Raw genomic sequence first — 18470 nt, 5'->3', positions numbered from 1 at the left:
GGCAGCTGTAGCTCCACTTTGACCCCTAGCCTGGGAAGCTTCATATGCCACAGGAGCAACCCCAGAAAAAGACAAAAAACAAAACAAAAAGTCAGAACCGTTTACTAGTAGACACTGCCTGCTAAAGCAGCTAATGAGACAGCGACCACTACGAAGCATTAATTCACTCTCCCAGGAAGTCCCTGAACAGACAGATGCACGTGAGGAGAAAAGGCAAAGGCAAGGGACGGAGCCACCAACGCTGCCGCGTGTCCAACTCGCCATAAAGTCAGAGACGAGTACAAGAAAAGCCACTTTATGAGTTCCCGCTATGGCACAGCAGGTTAAGGATTTGGTGTGGCCACAGCTGTGGCAGAGGTCACAGCTTGGGCTTGGATCCACTACCCGGGCCAGGAATTTCCATATGCCGTGGGTGCAGCTGAAAAGCGGGAAAAAAGCCACTTCCGGGAGTTCCCGTCGTGGCGCAGTGGTTAATGAATCCGACTAGGAACCATGAGGTTGCGGGTTCGGTCCCTGCCCTTGCTCAGTGGGTTAATGATCCGGCGTTGCCGTGAGCTGTGGTGTAGGTTGCAGACGCGGCTCGGATCCCGCGTTGCTGTGGCTCTGGCGTAGGCCGGTGGCTACAGCTCCGATTCAACCCCTAGCCTGGGAACCTCCATATGCCGAGGGAGCGGCCCAAGAAATAGCAACAACAACAACAATAACAACAACAACAAAAGACAAAAAAAAAAAAGCCACTTCCGTTCCCTTCCATGTAGTTATCTTCAACCCAAACATGCATCCCTCTTTGCTGTCAGCAAGTTTTCCAAATCAAGAAACAGCACTTGATGAATTCCTTTGTGGCTCAGCAGGTTAAGGATCTGGCGTTGGCACTGCCGTGGCCCGGATTTGATCCCGGCCCCAAAACTTCCACATGCCTTGGGCACCACCGCACACAAGAAGAAAGAGCAGTCTAGGAGTTCCCGTCATGGCCCAGTGGTTAACGAATCCGACTAGGAACCAAGAGGTTGTGGGGTCGATCCCTGGCCTCGCTCCATGGGTTAAGGATCCGGCGTGGCCGTGAGCTGTGGTGTAGGCTGCAGACACGGCTTGGATTTGGCGTGGCTGTGGCTGTGGTGTAGGCCGGCAGCTGCAGCTCTGATTTAACCCCTAGCCTGGGAACCTCTATATGCCACACACGTGGCCCTAAAAAGCAAAAAAAAAAACAACAAAAAACAAAAAACCCCAAAACAAAAAACAGTCCACTGGGTGGGGAGACCGAGTGCCACTGGGTGGGGAGGCCGAGTGCGGGTTTATCATCACTCGTCTCTCAACTTTCACACCATCCGACACTTTCCACAGTAGAAAAAAATCGTGAAGATATCGAATGACCAGGACACTGGTGGGCCCTTTCCAGGTCTGGCCACACTGCTGGATCCTTACCCGCTGCGCTGCGAGAGCTCCCTACAGACCTTTAAACACAGCAGTGTTACCATGGAAAGTGTGACACCACCTAAACTGAATAAAACCCAATCACTCAGTGTGAGCGCTGACTTACGCCGTTAAGTATTTTGCTTAAAATACCTTCCCATTTGCTTCAGGTTTTGATTTCACTTTTACCCTTTAGAAGATAAGCAACTGATGAGACTGCTGCGACCACTTTCCTCGTGAGCTTGAAGCAACATCTTCACAGGCATGCAAGAGATTCTCCAACCACCAGGCAGTCTCTCAGCGACCCCGTGACCCTTCTGCCTTTGGGTAATTTTGTAAAACTAAAGTTTCCCTCCCATCATCCCTTCTGCTGCAGAGGCAAAGAGCGAGTCAACTTTAAGGCTCAACGTCGCGCCGCAGCGCCGCATAGAGCCTGTGTAACAGCAGAACTCCACATCGCACCTGACAGGAGGCACGGTCTTGAAACCCCGGGCTTTGCCGATGACGCCTTCTCTCCAAGGCAAGTCACTTTCCAGGTTATTACGGTTAACTTCAAAACACGCACAGTCAGGAGTTCCCGTCGTGGCGCAGGGGTTCACGAATCTGACTAGGAACCACGAGGTCGTGGCTTCGATCCCTGGCCTTGCTCAGTGGGTGAAGGATCCGGCCTTGCCGTGAGCTGTGGTGTAGGGTACAGACTCGGCTTAGATCCCGCGTGGCTGTGGCTCTGGCGCAGGCCGGCGGCTGCAGCTCCGATTCGACCCCGAGCCTGGGAACCTCCATATGCTGCAGGAGCAGCCCTAGAAAAGGCAAGAAGACAACAAAATAAAATAAAATACGCACAGTTAACATAAATCACAAAGCCCTACTGAAACCGAGATGCATTCCCGAGGTGGAGTCTGCGACGGGAACTCATCTGCAGGGATGAACCCCTGGGTCATCAGAGACACCTGGTTTTCAAAACGGCCTCGCAGTTTCCGCATCGCCTTGGCCGCTTCGTAAAGCCACAGCAGAACGTGAAGTTCACGGACAGCTACGCTTTCAGCGCAGAGAAGCCAGGCCCCAGCACCGCAGCAGCCAGAGGAACCCGCGGGCGCAGCTCACCTGAGTGCATACGTGTAGCCAGTGTTCTCGGGCACGCACTGGGGAGGGCTGTACATGTGGAGCCGAGAAAAGTCCATGGTCACAGGCTCACATCATACTGCAGAGGCGGGAAAAGCAAGGCAGCTGTTAAAAGGCTGGAACACACCTGTCTGTGTGGAGCCCTGTCTGCGGGGGCCGGCCCGATGCACAGGCGGACCAAGGGGTCACCGTCAGCCCTTTAATCAAACAAGACCAGGAGAGCAGGGTTTTCTGGGGGGGGTGGCTTTTGAATTTTTTCTCTTTTGGCCACCCCGAGGCCCAGGGAGCTCCCGGGCCAGGCATCAGATCCGAGCCGCAGCTGCAGCTCCCCGGTGCTGGGCAGGCAGCACGCCGCGGCCCAGCGCTCCCGAGGCCCTGCCGCCCCTGCGGCGCCACGGCGGGAGCATCGCAGGAGGAGTAGCCGATGAGCTGAAGGTACTGTTGATACTTTCGTTTTTCCCCAAAGGAGAACGCAGATTATTTTTAAATTGAAAAGTTTTGGGCACATTGTTTTTCAGGTTGTCATCTAGATTTCTTGGAATGACTCCAACTTTCCTCCGGCTAAAAATACTTACACAAACACTCCCCCCAAAAGCGCACGTCCTCATGAGTCACAACCTGCTCCCCAAAGATCAGGGAAGAGAAGCCATGACAAAAATACTCTGGTAGAGATGACTGCTTCCAGTAAAAGCCGAAAGTATTTAAATTCACCCCATGCTTCCTGAAACCACCCATTCTTTTAAAAATTAACTACCCACAGAAATAAAGACTATTGCCTATGTGTAAAAATATTGGGAGGAGTTTCCGTCATGGTGCATCAGAAATGAAACCAACTAGGAACCATGAGGTTGCAGGTTTGATCCCTGGCCTCGCTCCGTGGGTTAAGGATCTGGGGTTACCGTGAGCTGGGGTGTAGGTGGCAGGTGTGGCTCGGATCCCCGAGTTGCTGTGGCTGTGGTGCAGGCCGGTGGCTAGAGCTCTGATTCGACCCCTAGCCTGGGAGCCGCCATGTGCTGCGGGTGTGGCACTAAAAAAGCAAAAAAGAATAGAAAAGTAAAAAATAAATGTTGGAATTCCCATTGTGGCTCAGCAGGTTACAAACCTGACTATCATAAGGATGCGGGTTCGATCCCTAGCCTCGCTCAGTGGGTTAAGGATCCGGCGTTGCCGTGAGCTGGGGTGCAGGTCGCAGATGCCTCTCAGATCCCCCGTTGCTGTGGCTGCGGCGCAGGCTGGCAGCGGAAGCTCTGATTCGACTTCCATATGCCACAGGTGTGCTCCTTCGAAACAAAGAAAGAAAACCAACCAACCTGCTGTGCTACTTTCAGCTCTGCTCAGCTCTTGTGGCGACCCTGGCCCCCCAGCCCAGGTCAGCACTCATTCAACAAGTATGATTCATCCTACGAAGAGCTGTTAAAGTCTCTCGCTGCGAATAAAATTACCGTGACTGTTCAACCCACGTACTGATTCCGTACCTGTGCCCCTGGTCTACTCCCGCCAGCCTGGGGCCCACGTCCAACCACACAGACTCTGCAGGACAGGACACGAGGGCGGCCCCAGAGCCGGCCCTGAGCTTCCTTCCCGCCAACGCCACACAGCTCGACCCCTCCCGGCTCCAGCGGGGCCTCTGCAGAACCGAGCCACACCCCGGCGGCAGCGTAATAATGCTTCTGACTGTGCTAATGTTTGGTAATAACTCGCTAAGCAACCAGAACAACACCAACCCCCACTGCTGCTCATCCTCCAGAGCGGCCGACGGCTCAAAGTGCCCATTAGCTACGGACGAGCAAAACCCAAACTTCCTGCCCTCGGTGCCAAAGGCCACGTCCACGCCGTGTCCCTCTTCCCCACGTCCACGCCGTGTTTTACTCTGCCTGCATTTCGGACCATTAATTAGCCCCCAGTGAGAGCTGTTATAATTGCTGCTGCTTTCTGCCAACTCCTCCACACGTGGTAGGCGGTGCGTCCTTAGAGAACTGGGTATTTTCTGGGTGGCTGAGTGCCATAAACAAGTGACAGGTGCCCCAGAGCCAAGTCCTTCAGCTTTTAACTTCAACCTCACGACTGGACCAGACGCATCGGAGCATCCGGCTGAGAAGAGGGACGGAGGAGGCCTCCAGCTCTGCCCACCAGCTGACTGCCCCGGGCCGACACCTACCACAGAGCAGGCGGGAAGCTCTGTGATCAGGGTGGTGCCACCAGCAAGGCCGCTGAGGGACTGAAGGCGGCCCAGCGAGGACTCAGCACAGAAGAGGCAGTGAGAGCCTGGTGAGGAGAAGAGACGCAAGAACGTACAGCCTTTTCCTTTTACGTTTATGTGATTTTTTAAAATACTTATGAACTCTTAATTTTGCGGGGGAGGACCGCAGGTGCGGCATGTGGAGGTTCTCAGGCCAGGGGTCAAATGGGATTTGCAGCTGCCAGCCTACGCCGCAGCCACAGCAGCCCGGGATCCTGGCCTCGTCTGCGACCTAGATAGCAGCTCCCGGCCACGCTGGGTCCCGAACCCACTGAGAGAGGCCAGAGATCAAACCTGTGTCCTCATGGAGACTACTCAGGTTCGTAACCTGCTGAGCCACAGCAGGAACTCCACTTCTTAAGGTTCTAATTGAGGTACAGTTGATTTACACCGCCTCGGGTAGACAGCAAAGTGACTCCACACACACACACAGTCTTTTCACCCTTTTGCAGTAAGTTACTACCAGACAGGGAATACAGCTCCCTGTACTATACAGTAGGTCCTTGTTTATCTATTTCAGCCTTTTTATTTTAAAAAGTCACGTTAATATATTCTCACATTTTTGTCTACCTGAAAGGGAGGTATCGGTTTCTTTTTATTTTTTGTCTTTTGTGTTTTTAGGGCCGCTCCTATGGCACATGGAGGTTCCCAGGCTCGGGGTCGAATCGGAGCTGCAGCCGCCGGCCTACGCCAGAGCCACAGCCACGCGGGATCCGAGCCACGTTCTACGACCTACACCACAGCTCACGGCCACACCGGATCCTCAACCCATGGAGCGAGGCCAGGGATCGAACCTGCAACCTCATGGTTCCTAGTCAGATTCATTTCCGCCCTGCCAGGATGGGAACACCTCGGTTCATTTCCAATGCACAAGAAACAATTTTCAAACGCTGTCAGAGCTGCAGGACCAGCTATCGCCACCATGTCCACCCCAGTTCTTCCAGGCAGTGAGAGACAGCCGTGTGGCGCCGTCCCAGTCGGGCTTAAGGGAGAAACACTGCGCCCCAACCTCCAAAGACGTTTACCAAACCACGCCTGCTCTGAGCACCACCTCGCTGGGCCAGAATGGCCTCTCAACAAGCCCACACACAGCAAATGCGGGAGCGGGTGTGGAGAGAAGGGAACCCTCCTGCACTGCTGGTGGGAACGTAAGCTGGTGCCACCACTGCGGAAAAGCGTATGTCGGTCCCTTAGAAAACCACATATAGAACTACCACAGCATTCCTGTTGTGGCGCAGCGGAAACGAATCCAACTAGGAACCACGAGGTGGTGGGTTTGACCCCTGGCCTTGCTCCGTGGGTTAAGGATCCGGCGTTACCGTGAGCTGTGGTGCAGGTCGCAGACACAGCTTGGATCTGGCGTGGCTGTGGCTGTGGTGTAGGCCGGCAGCAACAGCTCGGATTAGACTCCTAGCCTGGGAACCTCCACGTGCCGCGTGTGCGGCCCTAAAAAGACAAAACGACAAAAAAAAAAACTACCACCATATGACCAGCAACCCACTCTTGGGCATATTTCCAGACAAAACTTTCCTTGAAAAAGACACATGCACCTATACGTTCACTGCAGCGCTACTCACAACAGCCAAGACATGGAAACAACCCAAATGTCCATCGACAGATGAACGGCTTAGGAAGATGTGGTACACATACACAGTGGAATACTACTCAGCCATAAAAAAGAACTAACTAATGCCATTTGCAGCAACATGGATGGAACGAGAGACTCTCGTACTGAGTGAAGTAAGTCAGACAGAGAAAGACAAACGCCATATGATGTCACTGATGTCACTTACACGTGGAATCTAACATACAGCCCAAACGAACCTTTCCATAGAAAAAAAGGCACGGACTTGGCGAACAGACCTGTGGTTGGCGAGGGGAGGACGTGGGATGGAAGTGGGGTCTGGGGTTCACAGACGCAAACTGCAGCATCTGCAGTGGAGAAGCACTGAGATGCCGCCGTAGAGCACAAGCAACCAGGTCTAGTCCCTTGGGACGGAGCAGGACGGAGGCGATGTGGGAACGAGAACAGATGTGCGTGACGGGGCACCCAGCTGTGCAGCATAAGCCGACACAACACTGCAAATCGACTACATCGGAAACGACAAAATCATTAAGAAAGGAAACGCAACTTCTGTCTCAAAAGGCAGCGAATGACCATCAGTCCGGTTTCCCATCACAGGCAAGACAGGGTGCCAGCAGGGAGAGGGAGTGAAGCCCCACAGGGCAGCAGACGCAGGCTGAGCGCCGGACACAGGGCGCGCAGACCTCCCGCTACAGGCTGAGGAGCCCAGTGACCACGCCGCCAAGGCAGCGGCGGTGTGGACGGGCCCGAACTCGAAGGACCACCAGGCAGCGGCGGGGCTCCGGAGGCAAGGGAGGCGGAGACGGTGGGGGGAGAGGTCGGGCCCCGGCGGCTTCCTGCTCATTCCCTCGCCCTCCACGACCACGGACACCACGTACGCCGCTCGCCACCGACATGCGTGCGCGCTGAAAACTACGGGCAGAACCCAGCCCGTGTGCTCAGACCCCCGGCCCAGGTAACTGCTGCTTTGGCCGATGCCCCGCAGCCCAGAAAACCACCTCTCCAAGCAGACCTTCGGCACGCAGGCGGGTGCAGGGGCCACGGGAGCCGCGACTCCAACGGGCCAGGGAGGGATGGCCCGTGCCTCGGCGACGGCTGCTGTGGGCACAGCCTCAGAGTCAGCGGGCATCTCACCAGAACGGACTCCGCCGCGCCCGCCCGCCCGCCTCTCAGCAGCCGGCTCCCCCCGCTGCCGCGGGCTCCCCGCCGTCTCCCGGAACACACCAGGCTCTGGGCCAGAACGCCTTCATCCTAGGTCCTCTCCTAGACGAGGAGCGTTAGATCAAAGCACAGGATGAAATAAGACGCAATGAAGGAAAAAAGGGGAATTAAACGAACCAGCGCCGGTAAAGCAGAGCCTGACACGTGACCAACACCAGAAGTTAGCTTTACTTATTCTGCGGAATCAAGCTGCACAGACTACATTTTAAATGTTTCCTCCTGAGCCGGCAGGCCCTGAGGTGGAAGCCTCACTTCCCGCAGCCTGAACACAAGACAAAGTCCACCAGCACCTCGGATGACTGCACCGTGGAGCCGGCAGGTTCCACCACCAGCTCCAGGCTTATCAGGACGCCTAACAGCAAGATGCAATTGTGACACCAGTTCCAGCGACAACCGCACACAAGTGCTTCGAATTTTCAAAATGCGGTTCCAGGCTCCGTTCACACCACTGCTCATTGAAGCCCACGCGTGACACCAAAGCCTCCTGCCTGCAACACGGCCTGAAGGCGGCCTCAGTCAACGACCCAAGGCAGATCTGATTTGCTCGTGAATCTAAGCAGTGTCGAAAGGAAGTGAAAAAATGGATTGAAAACGTTTCCAATGGCATCCGAAAATCCCGGACAGACTCCAAAGGCATCACTTTGCAGTGAGTGGGCTCACAGCAAGCAGGCGCCCTGTCCAGGCTTCACTGTCCGCATCTCTCTGGGCCCTGCCAGGCCACGCCTTCCCCTCCCAGTGCTCTCACCCCTCACAGGCCGGAGGCTCCTGAGGGCCCCGGGCTGCACCAAGCAGCCCCCTCATCCCCAGAAAAGAACACTCTTCGGGGTGCACGGCTTTCGGCTTTGAGCGCCAGTCCCAACAGGGAAAAGCCCTCAGCTTAGCAGACGGCGGGCCAAGGGGGACCGCTTCCAGGGGAAAGGGAAGCGCCGTGGCCCCAACACCCAAGTGTCTCCTCTCATCTGGCCTTTGCCAGTGGCTGAGACACCTACGCCAGCAAGCACAGGCTGGAGAGGGGCGCCTCTGCGGAGGCTGCAAACTTTGGCTTCAAAGCTAAGCCGTTAAGTAAGTATCTCTACAAACATGCACACCCTGCGTAGCAGGGTTTTAAAATCTCAGCCCCGCTGGTCTCTCCTGCCGTGGTCCCGACCCCCGAGGACACGCTGCATGGGACGTTTCCATCACACCGTGGGAAGAGCCCTAAAGCTGGGCTTGCTCTCAAATGCTTTGGTCAAAAACGGGTGTTAGTTCCAAGGCCACCCAGAACTTAAATCCCCATCGCTCAGAACTGGAACAATCCAGTAACAAACTGGAAAAGGTGGCTGAAAAATACCAAAAACCACAAGTCACGCAGGGGTGAAGACAGAGCCTGCGGCGCATGGCAGACCCAAAGGAACAGAGAAGACTGAAGTGAGCCAGCACGTCCTGTTGTCCTAGGAAGTGCGATCCGTTCTAGTGAAAATCTAGAAAAGGGAAGCCCCGCAAACGGGTGGCCGCATCCTTCTCGTCGCCCCACGTCCCCAGCACCCTCATCCAGCACGCGAGAGCGTTTCCACGCGCAACACGCGAGGCCACCTGCACCCGCCCCCAGGGCTCGGTGTTCGTACACATCGAGCTTCCCATCTCCTGACGGGCCGCGGAGGAAACAGGCTGAGACGGCCAACGCAGCTCTCCCAGCGAGGCCCTCGCCAGCCACCTGCGCAGACGGACCCGTCGCCCCCTCTGAGGACGCCCTACCCCCAACGACTGCGGGACCCTCTGGCGAGCAGCCCGCCCACAGCAAGACAGCCGAGCGGGGACGGCTCCGGCTCCGGCGAGCGCCTCCCTCTCACTCCGGGCACCGCTCCCGACGCGCCATCTGCCACAAGGGCCGCCTCCAGAGGGACCCTGAGCTGACAGCTGGTGCTCTGACGGAACCCCGCGGGCCCACAGTGGCCCCGCAAAGCCACACACGCAGCCCAGCTCCACCCTCACCCATCCTTTCTCACCCGGGCGCCTGCGCAGTCAGGTGATCCCCATCGGGCACCTTGTAGAGAATTTTAGAACTAAAATTGCGAGGCACCCTTCAAAAATCAGCACTAGGAGCTGCCTGATGGCTCAGGGGGTTAAAGATCTCGCATGGTCACTGCTACGGCTCCAGTTACAGCTGAGGCGAAGGTTCGATCCCTGGCCTGGAACTTCCACATGCTGTAGGTGCAGCCAAAAGACAAACAAAAAACCTAGCACTCGTTATCACCTTAACGTAATTATTCTGCTCAGACTTAATACGGTTAAACATAGATAGTGCAAAGACTTCATTTTTTTTTAATAAGATCTTTTCTTAGGGCTGCACCCGCAGCATAGGGAGGTTCCCAGGCTAGGAGTCTAATCCGAGCCACAGCTGCCGGCCTAGGCCACAGCCACAGCCACAGCCACGCCAGATCCGAGCCACGTCTGCGACCTACACCACAGCTCACGGCAACGCCACGTCCTCCACCCACGGAGCGAGGCCGGGGATCGAGCCCACAACCTCACGGCTCCTAGTCGGATCCGGTTCCGCTGCGCCACAGGGGACTCCAGCAAAGACTTTAAAAACTAGCTGTTTTGCCTGCAGAGTAAAAACGTCATGAGCTGGGTTAGAAATGACTGTTCTCCAATGTCCACTGTCATCACACCCGACAGGACAGACAGGAAGCAGCATCACACACCTGCTGTCGTTTTACGGAAGCAAAATACTGTTTATGAAAAACTATGATTCACACTAAGAATCCCTAAAAATAAACTGACTGTTTAAGATAAGTCAGCAAATCAGAAACAAAAGACGATAACCTAAAACGTTTGAAAGGGCGCTCCGGAAGGCTGCGTGGTATGTGTACACGTGAATATGCTGGAAAGGCGTCTAGAAAGGCACCACACTAAACTTAACGATAAATTACAGAGAATGGGACTTCTACTTTGCAGTTGCTGCTTGAAGGTTTTTTAAAAGAATGGGTCTTGGTCTTACAAATGTAAACAATCAACCCAGTAACTACTATTTTCAAGAAGGAAAAACCACTGGTCTTCCTTTGTGAAGTGGGGTAGGGCGGCCAGAGCCGCCGGGTCCCATCCAGGTTCCTCCGCGAGCTCCGCTGAGAACGCGCGGTTCCGCTGCTCGACTACACCTGGCACCTGCCCCTCAGGGCGGCTGGGGGATGCCGGGCGTCCCCACACCTAACCTGCCCGTGCCACCGGGGCCTCAGGGCGAAAACACTCAGCGCGAGCCGTCATCACCGCAGCAACTCCGGCCTGAGAGTGAGTTTCCAGCCAAGATCCGAGGCTTCTCTCCTTTTTTGGGGAATGAGGACACAGGATGGGTGTGTTTGCACAGTAGCTGAGTTTGGGGGAGGTGATTTCTCCCACGTGCAGAAGCACCACCACGGCTTAGGTCTCTCGGGGGTGAGGGCTTGAGAGCCTCCCACCATGGCACTTACGTGGTGTCCGGGAAGGGCCCCAAGTCAAAGGCTCCCTTTGGACGCACGCCTGTACCGGGTCTTTCTTCTAAGGACACAGAGACATCGACGGCACAGGTGTAGGGCCTGCATCTCAGCCGGAGCAGGGCGCACACCTCCGGGCGCCTCCGGGGCAGAGCCGGCGCGATTCCTGCCCCATCCGACCGCGCCCCTCCGTGTCTCCTCTCCTGCGGGGGTGTCTTCTTCTCACCGAGTATGGGACGCGCAGCCGAGTTCTGCACTCACGCCAGGGACAAAGGGATGGGCCTCGGCCTCCCGCGCCTGGCAGGGACTCTGCGGCTCCCGCGGCCCCGCCTTTGACCTTCCCCGTCATTGTTCATGCCCTCATCCTCCGCGGTTCCTCCGCGGGCAGACATGGGACTTACGCCCTGCTGAGTTTCTGCCCGGGTCACCCACAAGGATCGAACCTCCACACGGCCGATCACCATCAGCCCGCGCGCTGCTGCAGAACCGAGGCGCCCTCCTAACAGCGCGTCTCCAGCACCCCGACTCCCGCCCCTCTCTCCGTCTGGCCTCCTCAAGCCAGGAAACTGCCAGAACGGACCAGCGACAAAGACCAGCGACCCTCTCCCTCCCTCCAGATACCAGCAGGCACCCAGCACGCAGAGCAGACCCAAGAGGATGAGCACACGGGGCCCCACGACCCTTCTCCCACCATCCCCGCGGCAGCTGCGCTGAGACCCTGGCCTCGGGCCCCGCCCCGTGTACACGCGGCTGCCACCTCCTCCCTTGCCTTCTGCCTCCCCATTCCCTGGCAACCGTGGTCCCCCTCCACCCCAACTGCCCCCAGCTAACTTCCTGCTCATCCTTAGGCTACAGCTGAGCCACCACCTCCAGGAAGCCCCCCACAGCCAGGTTAGATATGCCCACGTTCGTGCTCCCGGGAATTCACCACCTAACAGGAGCTGTGATGTTTATTATCAGCGAGCCTCTCTCTCCGAGGGCAGGAGCGATCCCCGACTTTCACAACCAGTGAGCATCTTGTAGATGCCCCCACAAGTTCCCAGGCCAGGGATCGGACCCGTGCCGCAGCTGTGACCCGCGCCAAGGCCATATCTGTAACCCGCTGTGCCACGGGGGACGTCCAGCCATCGTGCTGCTTGCCCTCGCCCTGAACCGACTCCCCCCGCATCTCGCTCCGTCCACGTCCGTCTGCGCCCTGGAGAAAGCACAGCCCAGGCACTAGACGATGAATTCGCGAACAGCAGCAAGCGCCTCCTTACTGCTCCTCCTAATGGGCCGGAGGCACTGCTTGGGTTTCCTCATCTAATCAGAACAGGGGTGTCAACTCTGCTTCGCGTCCAACTGTAACTGGGGACAGCAACTGGAAACAATCGCAGGATTTTATTTCCACTGTACACGTAAACAGTTCACCCGCACCATCCCACAATCTCCCTTTTAACGCTTCGTCCTCCGGAAGGTGAGGTACGAGGCTAAAGCGTGAGTGCCTTCCAGCACCGAAAGCGCTTGTAGCACAAATACCTGGAAATCTTTAAACTGACCTGTTGTTCACATTGCAGATACAGCTCCCATCTTGCAATAATTTTAATGAAAGATCAAAGTAGGAGTTCCCATCGTGGTTCAGCGGTTAGTGAACCTGACTAGCATCCATGAAGACGCAGGTTCGATCCCTGGCCTTGCTCAATGGGTTAAAGATCCGATGTTGCCGTGAACTGTGGTTGCAGTGTGTGTAGGTTGCTGTGTGTGTGTGTGTGTGTGTGTGTGTGTGTGTGTGTGTGTGTGTGTGTGTGTGTGTGTGTGTGTGTGTGTGTGTGTTGCAGACACAGCTCGGATCCCACGCGGCCGTGGCTGTGGCACTGACCAAGAGCTACAGCTCTGATTTGACCCCTAGCCTGGGAACCGCCATATGCCATGGGTGCGGCCCTAAAAAGCAAAAAAAAGATCAAAGTAAACAGAATGACTAAGACCAAGCAACTAGGCAAAGCACTGCTTTGTTTTCAAGCCCCAGGAGTCCCCAGGAGACGCCTCATCCCACGGGGACTCACTGACCGACACCCGATCGCTCCGACGCCACTCAGGTCTGGGACCTGCAGTTTACTCGGCAGACGCCTACAACCACCTGCTCCGTGGCTCTTATTTCCTGAACCAAGACTCGCAGCAAAGGACCGTTCGCTGAGTGCCCCTGGGCGACTGAATGAAAACCAATGCGCTCAAGCGACACGCGTGCTCGCGGGTACTCTTCAAACTGCAAAACCGACGGACGCATCACAGAGGTCGCTTAACGAAGCACCCACTTCCTGCACTGCACGCGGTCCCAAGGGCAACATCACGGCCTATATCTTTGAATCTGTCAATCCTAAATTTATTTTGGCCCGGGCCCAAGGGAAGCAAAGAGTTTCAAGTGCAGGTCCAGCAGGTTTAGTCTCTTTCTATCTGGAACTCAAGTGGGGAAAGTGGCCAGAGAGCGTGAGTCCCAAGGTCAGGAAGCAAAGGGGAGAAGAAAGAAGGTGTTTTCAATCCTCCAAATAACACCGCGACCCTCCCGCAGGAGGCCCAGAGCACGGCTGCCCGCTGCCGTCGCGACACGGGCGCTGGGCCACCGTCCCCATCCGCAGACTCCAAGGCGGATGCCGCTACATCGTGTGCTCAGGGCCACTTCGCCCGAGTCAGCAGGGGCCTGAGAAATGCCCTTCCAGTCCCTGGGCACCTCACCTTGAAATACCGAAGGAGGGCTTCCTCCCATCACTTCCCTACCAAAGTGTCCAGCATCTATTGCAAGGAAGAGAAAACAAAAGTAAGAAAGGCCGAAACTGGAAAGTAAAGGGACGAACGAAAACCGACGTAGGCCAGAAAAAGTGGATTCATAAGCTTACACTCATAAGCTTGCAAAGGAGGAAGCCCGGGAGACAGCCCAGCTTGCATCATGGAGCCCTGAAGCCATGAGGTGGAAGCGAGGGTGCAGAATGAACCAAAACACAGTACTGGTTATGGAGAAAATCTGTTTTGCTTCTTTTTTTAGGGCTCCACCCGCAGCACATGGCAGCTCCCAGGCTAGGGGTCGAATCGGAGCTCTAGCCGCCGGCCTACACCACAGCCACAGCAACGGGGACGAGAGCCGCGTCCGTGACCTACACCACAGCTCACGGCAACGCCGGGTCCTTAACCCACGGAGCGAGGCCAGGGATCGGACCCACGTGCTCATGGATACCAGTCGGGTTCATTAACCCCTGAACCACGACGGGAACGCCCACGTTCATCAGTCTAAGAAGCAGTGCGGCAAAACCGCTAGAGCAGGAAGAGCAGGAGTCAAGCCCAGCACACCTTCACGACGGAACAGTCAACAGACTAGGGACCGAAGGGAACTTGCTGAGCCTGACAAAGGGCTCTTACTAAAACCCGCGTCGGTAAAAGGCTAAAAGCTTTCCTCTAAGATCAGAAGCAAGGCAAGAACACGGCTTTCACCACGGCTACCCAAGGCAGTATTAGCATTCTGGCTAGAGCGAACAGTCGAGAAAAAGAAACAGACGGCTTCCAGGCTGAAAAGGAAGAAGTAAAACTACCTCTATTCACAGACGACCTAACCTCACATACGAAAACTTAGGAATTCACGCAAACGACCTGAACGAATAAACAAACTCAGCGAAGTTATAAAGTTGCAGGATATGAGATCAACACACAAACATAAGTTGTATTTCTATTTACGAGCAATGAATAATCTAAAAGTGAAACTAGGAAAACAATGCCGCTTACAATAGCATCAAAAAGAACAACAGGCTTGGGAGTAAACTTACCCAGAAGAGCACAAGACGAGTGCAGTGACAGCTACAGCACACCCGCCGAAAGACATGACAGTCCTGAAAACCTGGAAGGCCTGACTGTGCTAACAAGGCAATACTCCCCTGAGCACTATCTAAACCCCAGTGGCCTTTTCGGCAAATAGGGTGAGGCTAATGCTTACATTCACGGCAACTGCAATGAATCCCACAAAACCAAAAACGACCTGGGAAGAGAACAAGGACTCACAATTCCACTTCCAGGATTTACTACAGAGCAGTGTGCCACAGGCCTATGGACAGCCACAAACTAACAACACAGAACGGAGACTCCAAAGCAAAGGCATACATTCAGGCAACCGCTTTCCACAGGGAGCCAAGGCTATTCCCCAGGGAAAGAGCAGCCTCTCCAACAAGTGGGGCTTGGACAGCTGGACAGCTGGACATCGGGACACCTACATGCAAGAGAATGAGGCTGCAGTTCCCCGATGGCTCAGTGGATTGGATATCTGGACTTGCCACTGCAGCAGCTCGGGTCACTGCTGTGGCCCTGGTTCAATCCCTGGCCCCAGAACTTGCGCATGCCGAGGGCACAGCCAAAAAAAAAAAGTTAGACCTCTTATGCCTGGGAGGGCACTATCAGTGGGTGAAGAGCCAACCCCAGGAACAGAAGTGCCCACCAGTCACCTCTGATAAGGGTCGAAGATTCAGAAGACAGAAGCACTCTTATAGGAGTTCCCCTTGTGGCTCAGCAGTAATGAAACCAACTGGTATCCACAAGGATGCAGGTTCTAATCCTGGCCTTGCTCAACGGGTTAAGGAGCCAGTATTGCTGTGAACTGTGGTACACGCTGCAGACACAGCTCAGATCTGGCCTGGTTGTGGCTGTGGTGTAGGCCGGCCACTGCAGCTCTGATTCGACCCCTAGCCTGGGACTTCCATATGCTGAGGGTTAGGCCTTAAAAAGAAAAAAAAAAGAACCTTAAAACATGATGCTAAGTGAAAGAAGCTAACACAAAAGGCCACCCAGCATGTGAATCCATTTATGTAAAAAAATCCAGAGCAGGCAAATGCACAGAGACAGAACGCAAACGAGCTGTGGAGGCCAGGAGCGGCGAATGCTGGGACGTGACTGCGGATGGGTACAGGGTTTCGGCTCAGGGTGCTGAGTTCTGCCACCAGAGAGTGGCGACGGCTGCACCGCTGTGGCCTTCCTCAACGCAGTGAACGGCGCAGGCTCGGAAGGCAGATTTCAGGAGCTCCCCTGGTGGATGACCCCGACCAGCAACCGTGACGATCGGGTTCGACTCCTGGCCTCGCTCAGGGGGCTACGAATCCAACGTGGCCCTGAGCTGTGGTGTAGGCTGCAGACGTGGCTCGGATCCGGAGGTGCTGTGGCAAAAGCCGGCGACTATACCTCTGATTTGACCCTTAGCCTGGGAGCCTCCATGTGCTGCGGGTGTGGCCCTAAAAAGACAGGAAAAAAAAAAAGTAAAGTTCATATTGTGTATTTTTACCACAGCTTTTAAAAAAGCACCGGGACTGACATATACACACTACTCTAGGGAAAACAGACCATCCACACAGACCTCAGTACAGCACAGGACACCCTACTCGATATTCTGTAATAACCAAGGAAAATCAGTCTGAGAAAGAATGGATACAGGTGTATGCATAACTGACCCACTTTGTTGTACACCTGGAACTAACACAACACTGTAAATCAACTATACTTCACTAAAAAATAAAAATTAAAAATATTTAAAATGTACCAAAAAATAATAAAAATTTTTTAAAAAATTAAAAAAAAAAAAAAAAAAAAAGGCAGTTAGCCACTCTGCATGCATCCCCTTCCCGCCCTGGCCCCAAAAATTCTGGAGCAAAAGCAAGGGTTCTCCAGACCACGGGATAAGAAGAGCAGATCAGCTCCAGGACACCCTCCTATAAAGGGGGACAAGCCAGCATTTCCTCACAAAGGCGTTAAGGGCACACACACTCCGCCACCCAACGTCTAGGAGGAGGCAGCAGACGGGAAAGCCCTTCTTTGGGTATCTGAAAAGTCCAACAAACGGACCTCAAGACAATGACACGGCGTGATCCTCAGGGAAACCCACAGGTCCTATGAGCCCACAGGACCCACGCAGGTGCACAAGTCCGACGGACCGGCCAGGGTGCCAGTCTCAGGCAAACGCGTTCAACCACGACCACCTGGCATTTCAGGAAAGGCAGTGAAGCGAGCAGGAAAATGAGGCCATGGATGGACGCCCCTGCATTTAGAAAAAACGCGTTACTAAGTTTTAGGGGAAAACCACCACCACCACAAACGCTCTGGGAAATTTAAAATGCGAGGACCAAAACAGAGCGCTCAAGCCTGGGGACATCTCCTAGGAAGTCGAACCAGAAGAAAAAGATGGAAAATGGGCGATCAACAGGAACGGAGAGAAAACCGCTCCAAGAGATCCCGTGCCCAAATACAACAGGATTTCCAAAGCACACAGAACACAGAAAATTCCAACAACAACAACAAAAAAGGCGAAAACTGTCAAAGAAAATACGTTGAGAAAATTCCCCAGAACTGACCAACCATCCCGCGTTTGCAGACTTAAGGGAGCGTCTGAACCGCCCAACGAGAGGGACGAAAATAGACCAGAGCCGCTCACGTTTCGGGGCACGAGGGCGGAGCGAGGGAGCGCAGGTCGTGCTCGGCGGGCCCCGCAGCGGACTCGCGGCGGAGCAGGACCGCAGCGTCGGGGGCCTCCACCTGCAGCGGCGGGACGGGCGGGGGAGGGGGCCGACAGGGCGCCGGCGCTGGGAGGGGGCGCGGGCGCCGAGGAAGGGCGGGGGTGGGGCTGCGCGCCTGGGCGCCGCGGCGGGTCCGGCAGGGCCGAGCCCCGCGCCAGGGCCGAGCCCCGCGCCAGCGCCGGGCGCGCGGAGGAGGAGGGGGCGGCGGGCTGCGGACGGGCAGCGGCCGTTGGCTGCCCCCGCGGGGCCCGCTACTCGGCCAGTCCCACCCCCACCCGCGGTGAGAGGCGCCCGGGCCCCACCCGGCCCGACGCGACCCCACCCGGCCCCCAGCTCAAAGCTCACCTGCCTCACGCCGTCGCCGCCGCCGCCGCCACCGCCGCCCGAGGCCTTGCTGCGCCGCCCAGGCCCCGGAGACCGTGCCTCCGCCAGCCAATCGCGCGCCGCGTCTGGGAGCCCCGGGGACGCCCACCAATCCCGAGCGCGCCACTCGAAGCTCCTCGACCAATGCGGGGGCGGCCTACGTAGGGGCCCAGCCAATCGCGAGCTGAGGGCGAGCCGAGGGGCGGGGAAACGGGCGGGGCTCCAAGGCCGCGCGCCGCGAGAGGAGGCGTGACAAGAGAGCAGGGAGGAGGGGCCAAGGGGCGCTGGTCTCGGGGAGAGGGCGGTGCATCCAGGAGGACCCTGGTATCCGCCGGCAGCTTCCTGCCCGCCCTCCCTGCCACTACCGTCCCTGCCCCGCGTGGCTGTCCCCGAGCCTCGCCTCCTGACCCTCCACGTTCGCCTGCTCGCCACCTGTGGCCCGGAACCCCGCCCCCGCATTACCTGTGAGGTCTCTGAGCTCCGCCCGCATCCCCAGGTGTGCACCAAGCTGCAGATGCACTCCCCCAAGACGCAAGGCCGGAGCTGCAGAGCCAGGAGTCAGAGCGGAG

At 56.1% G+C, this 18470-nt stretch overlaps 1 protein-coding gene across 1 annotated transcript in view; it reads right to left on the bottom strand.

The window, feature by feature from the left end:
• Nucleotides 1-17990, bottom strand: part of SUN1 (Sad1 and UNC84 domain containing 1) — a 46995-nt gene extending 29005 nt beyond the window's left edge. Inside the window, 2 exon segments of the mRNA XM_021085939.1 lie at nucleotides 2515-2611; nucleotides 17884-17990. Of these exon segments, the coding sequence (XP_020941598.1) occupies nucleotides 2515-2591 (77 nt within the window). The 5' untranslated portion in view covers nucleotides 2592-2611; nucleotides 17884-17990.

This window comes from Sus scrofa, chromosome 3 (assembly GCF_000003025.6).
Source record: "Sus scrofa isolate TJ Tabasco breed Duroc chromosome 3, Sscrofa11.1, whole genome shotgun sequence".
In the NCBI taxonomy this organism is placed as follows: Eukaryota; Metazoa; Chordata; class Mammalia; order Artiodactyla; family Suidae; genus Sus; species Sus scrofa.
Note: the sequence above shows the minus strand (reverse complement) of the source record. Positions and strands in the feature narration are given on the sequence as shown.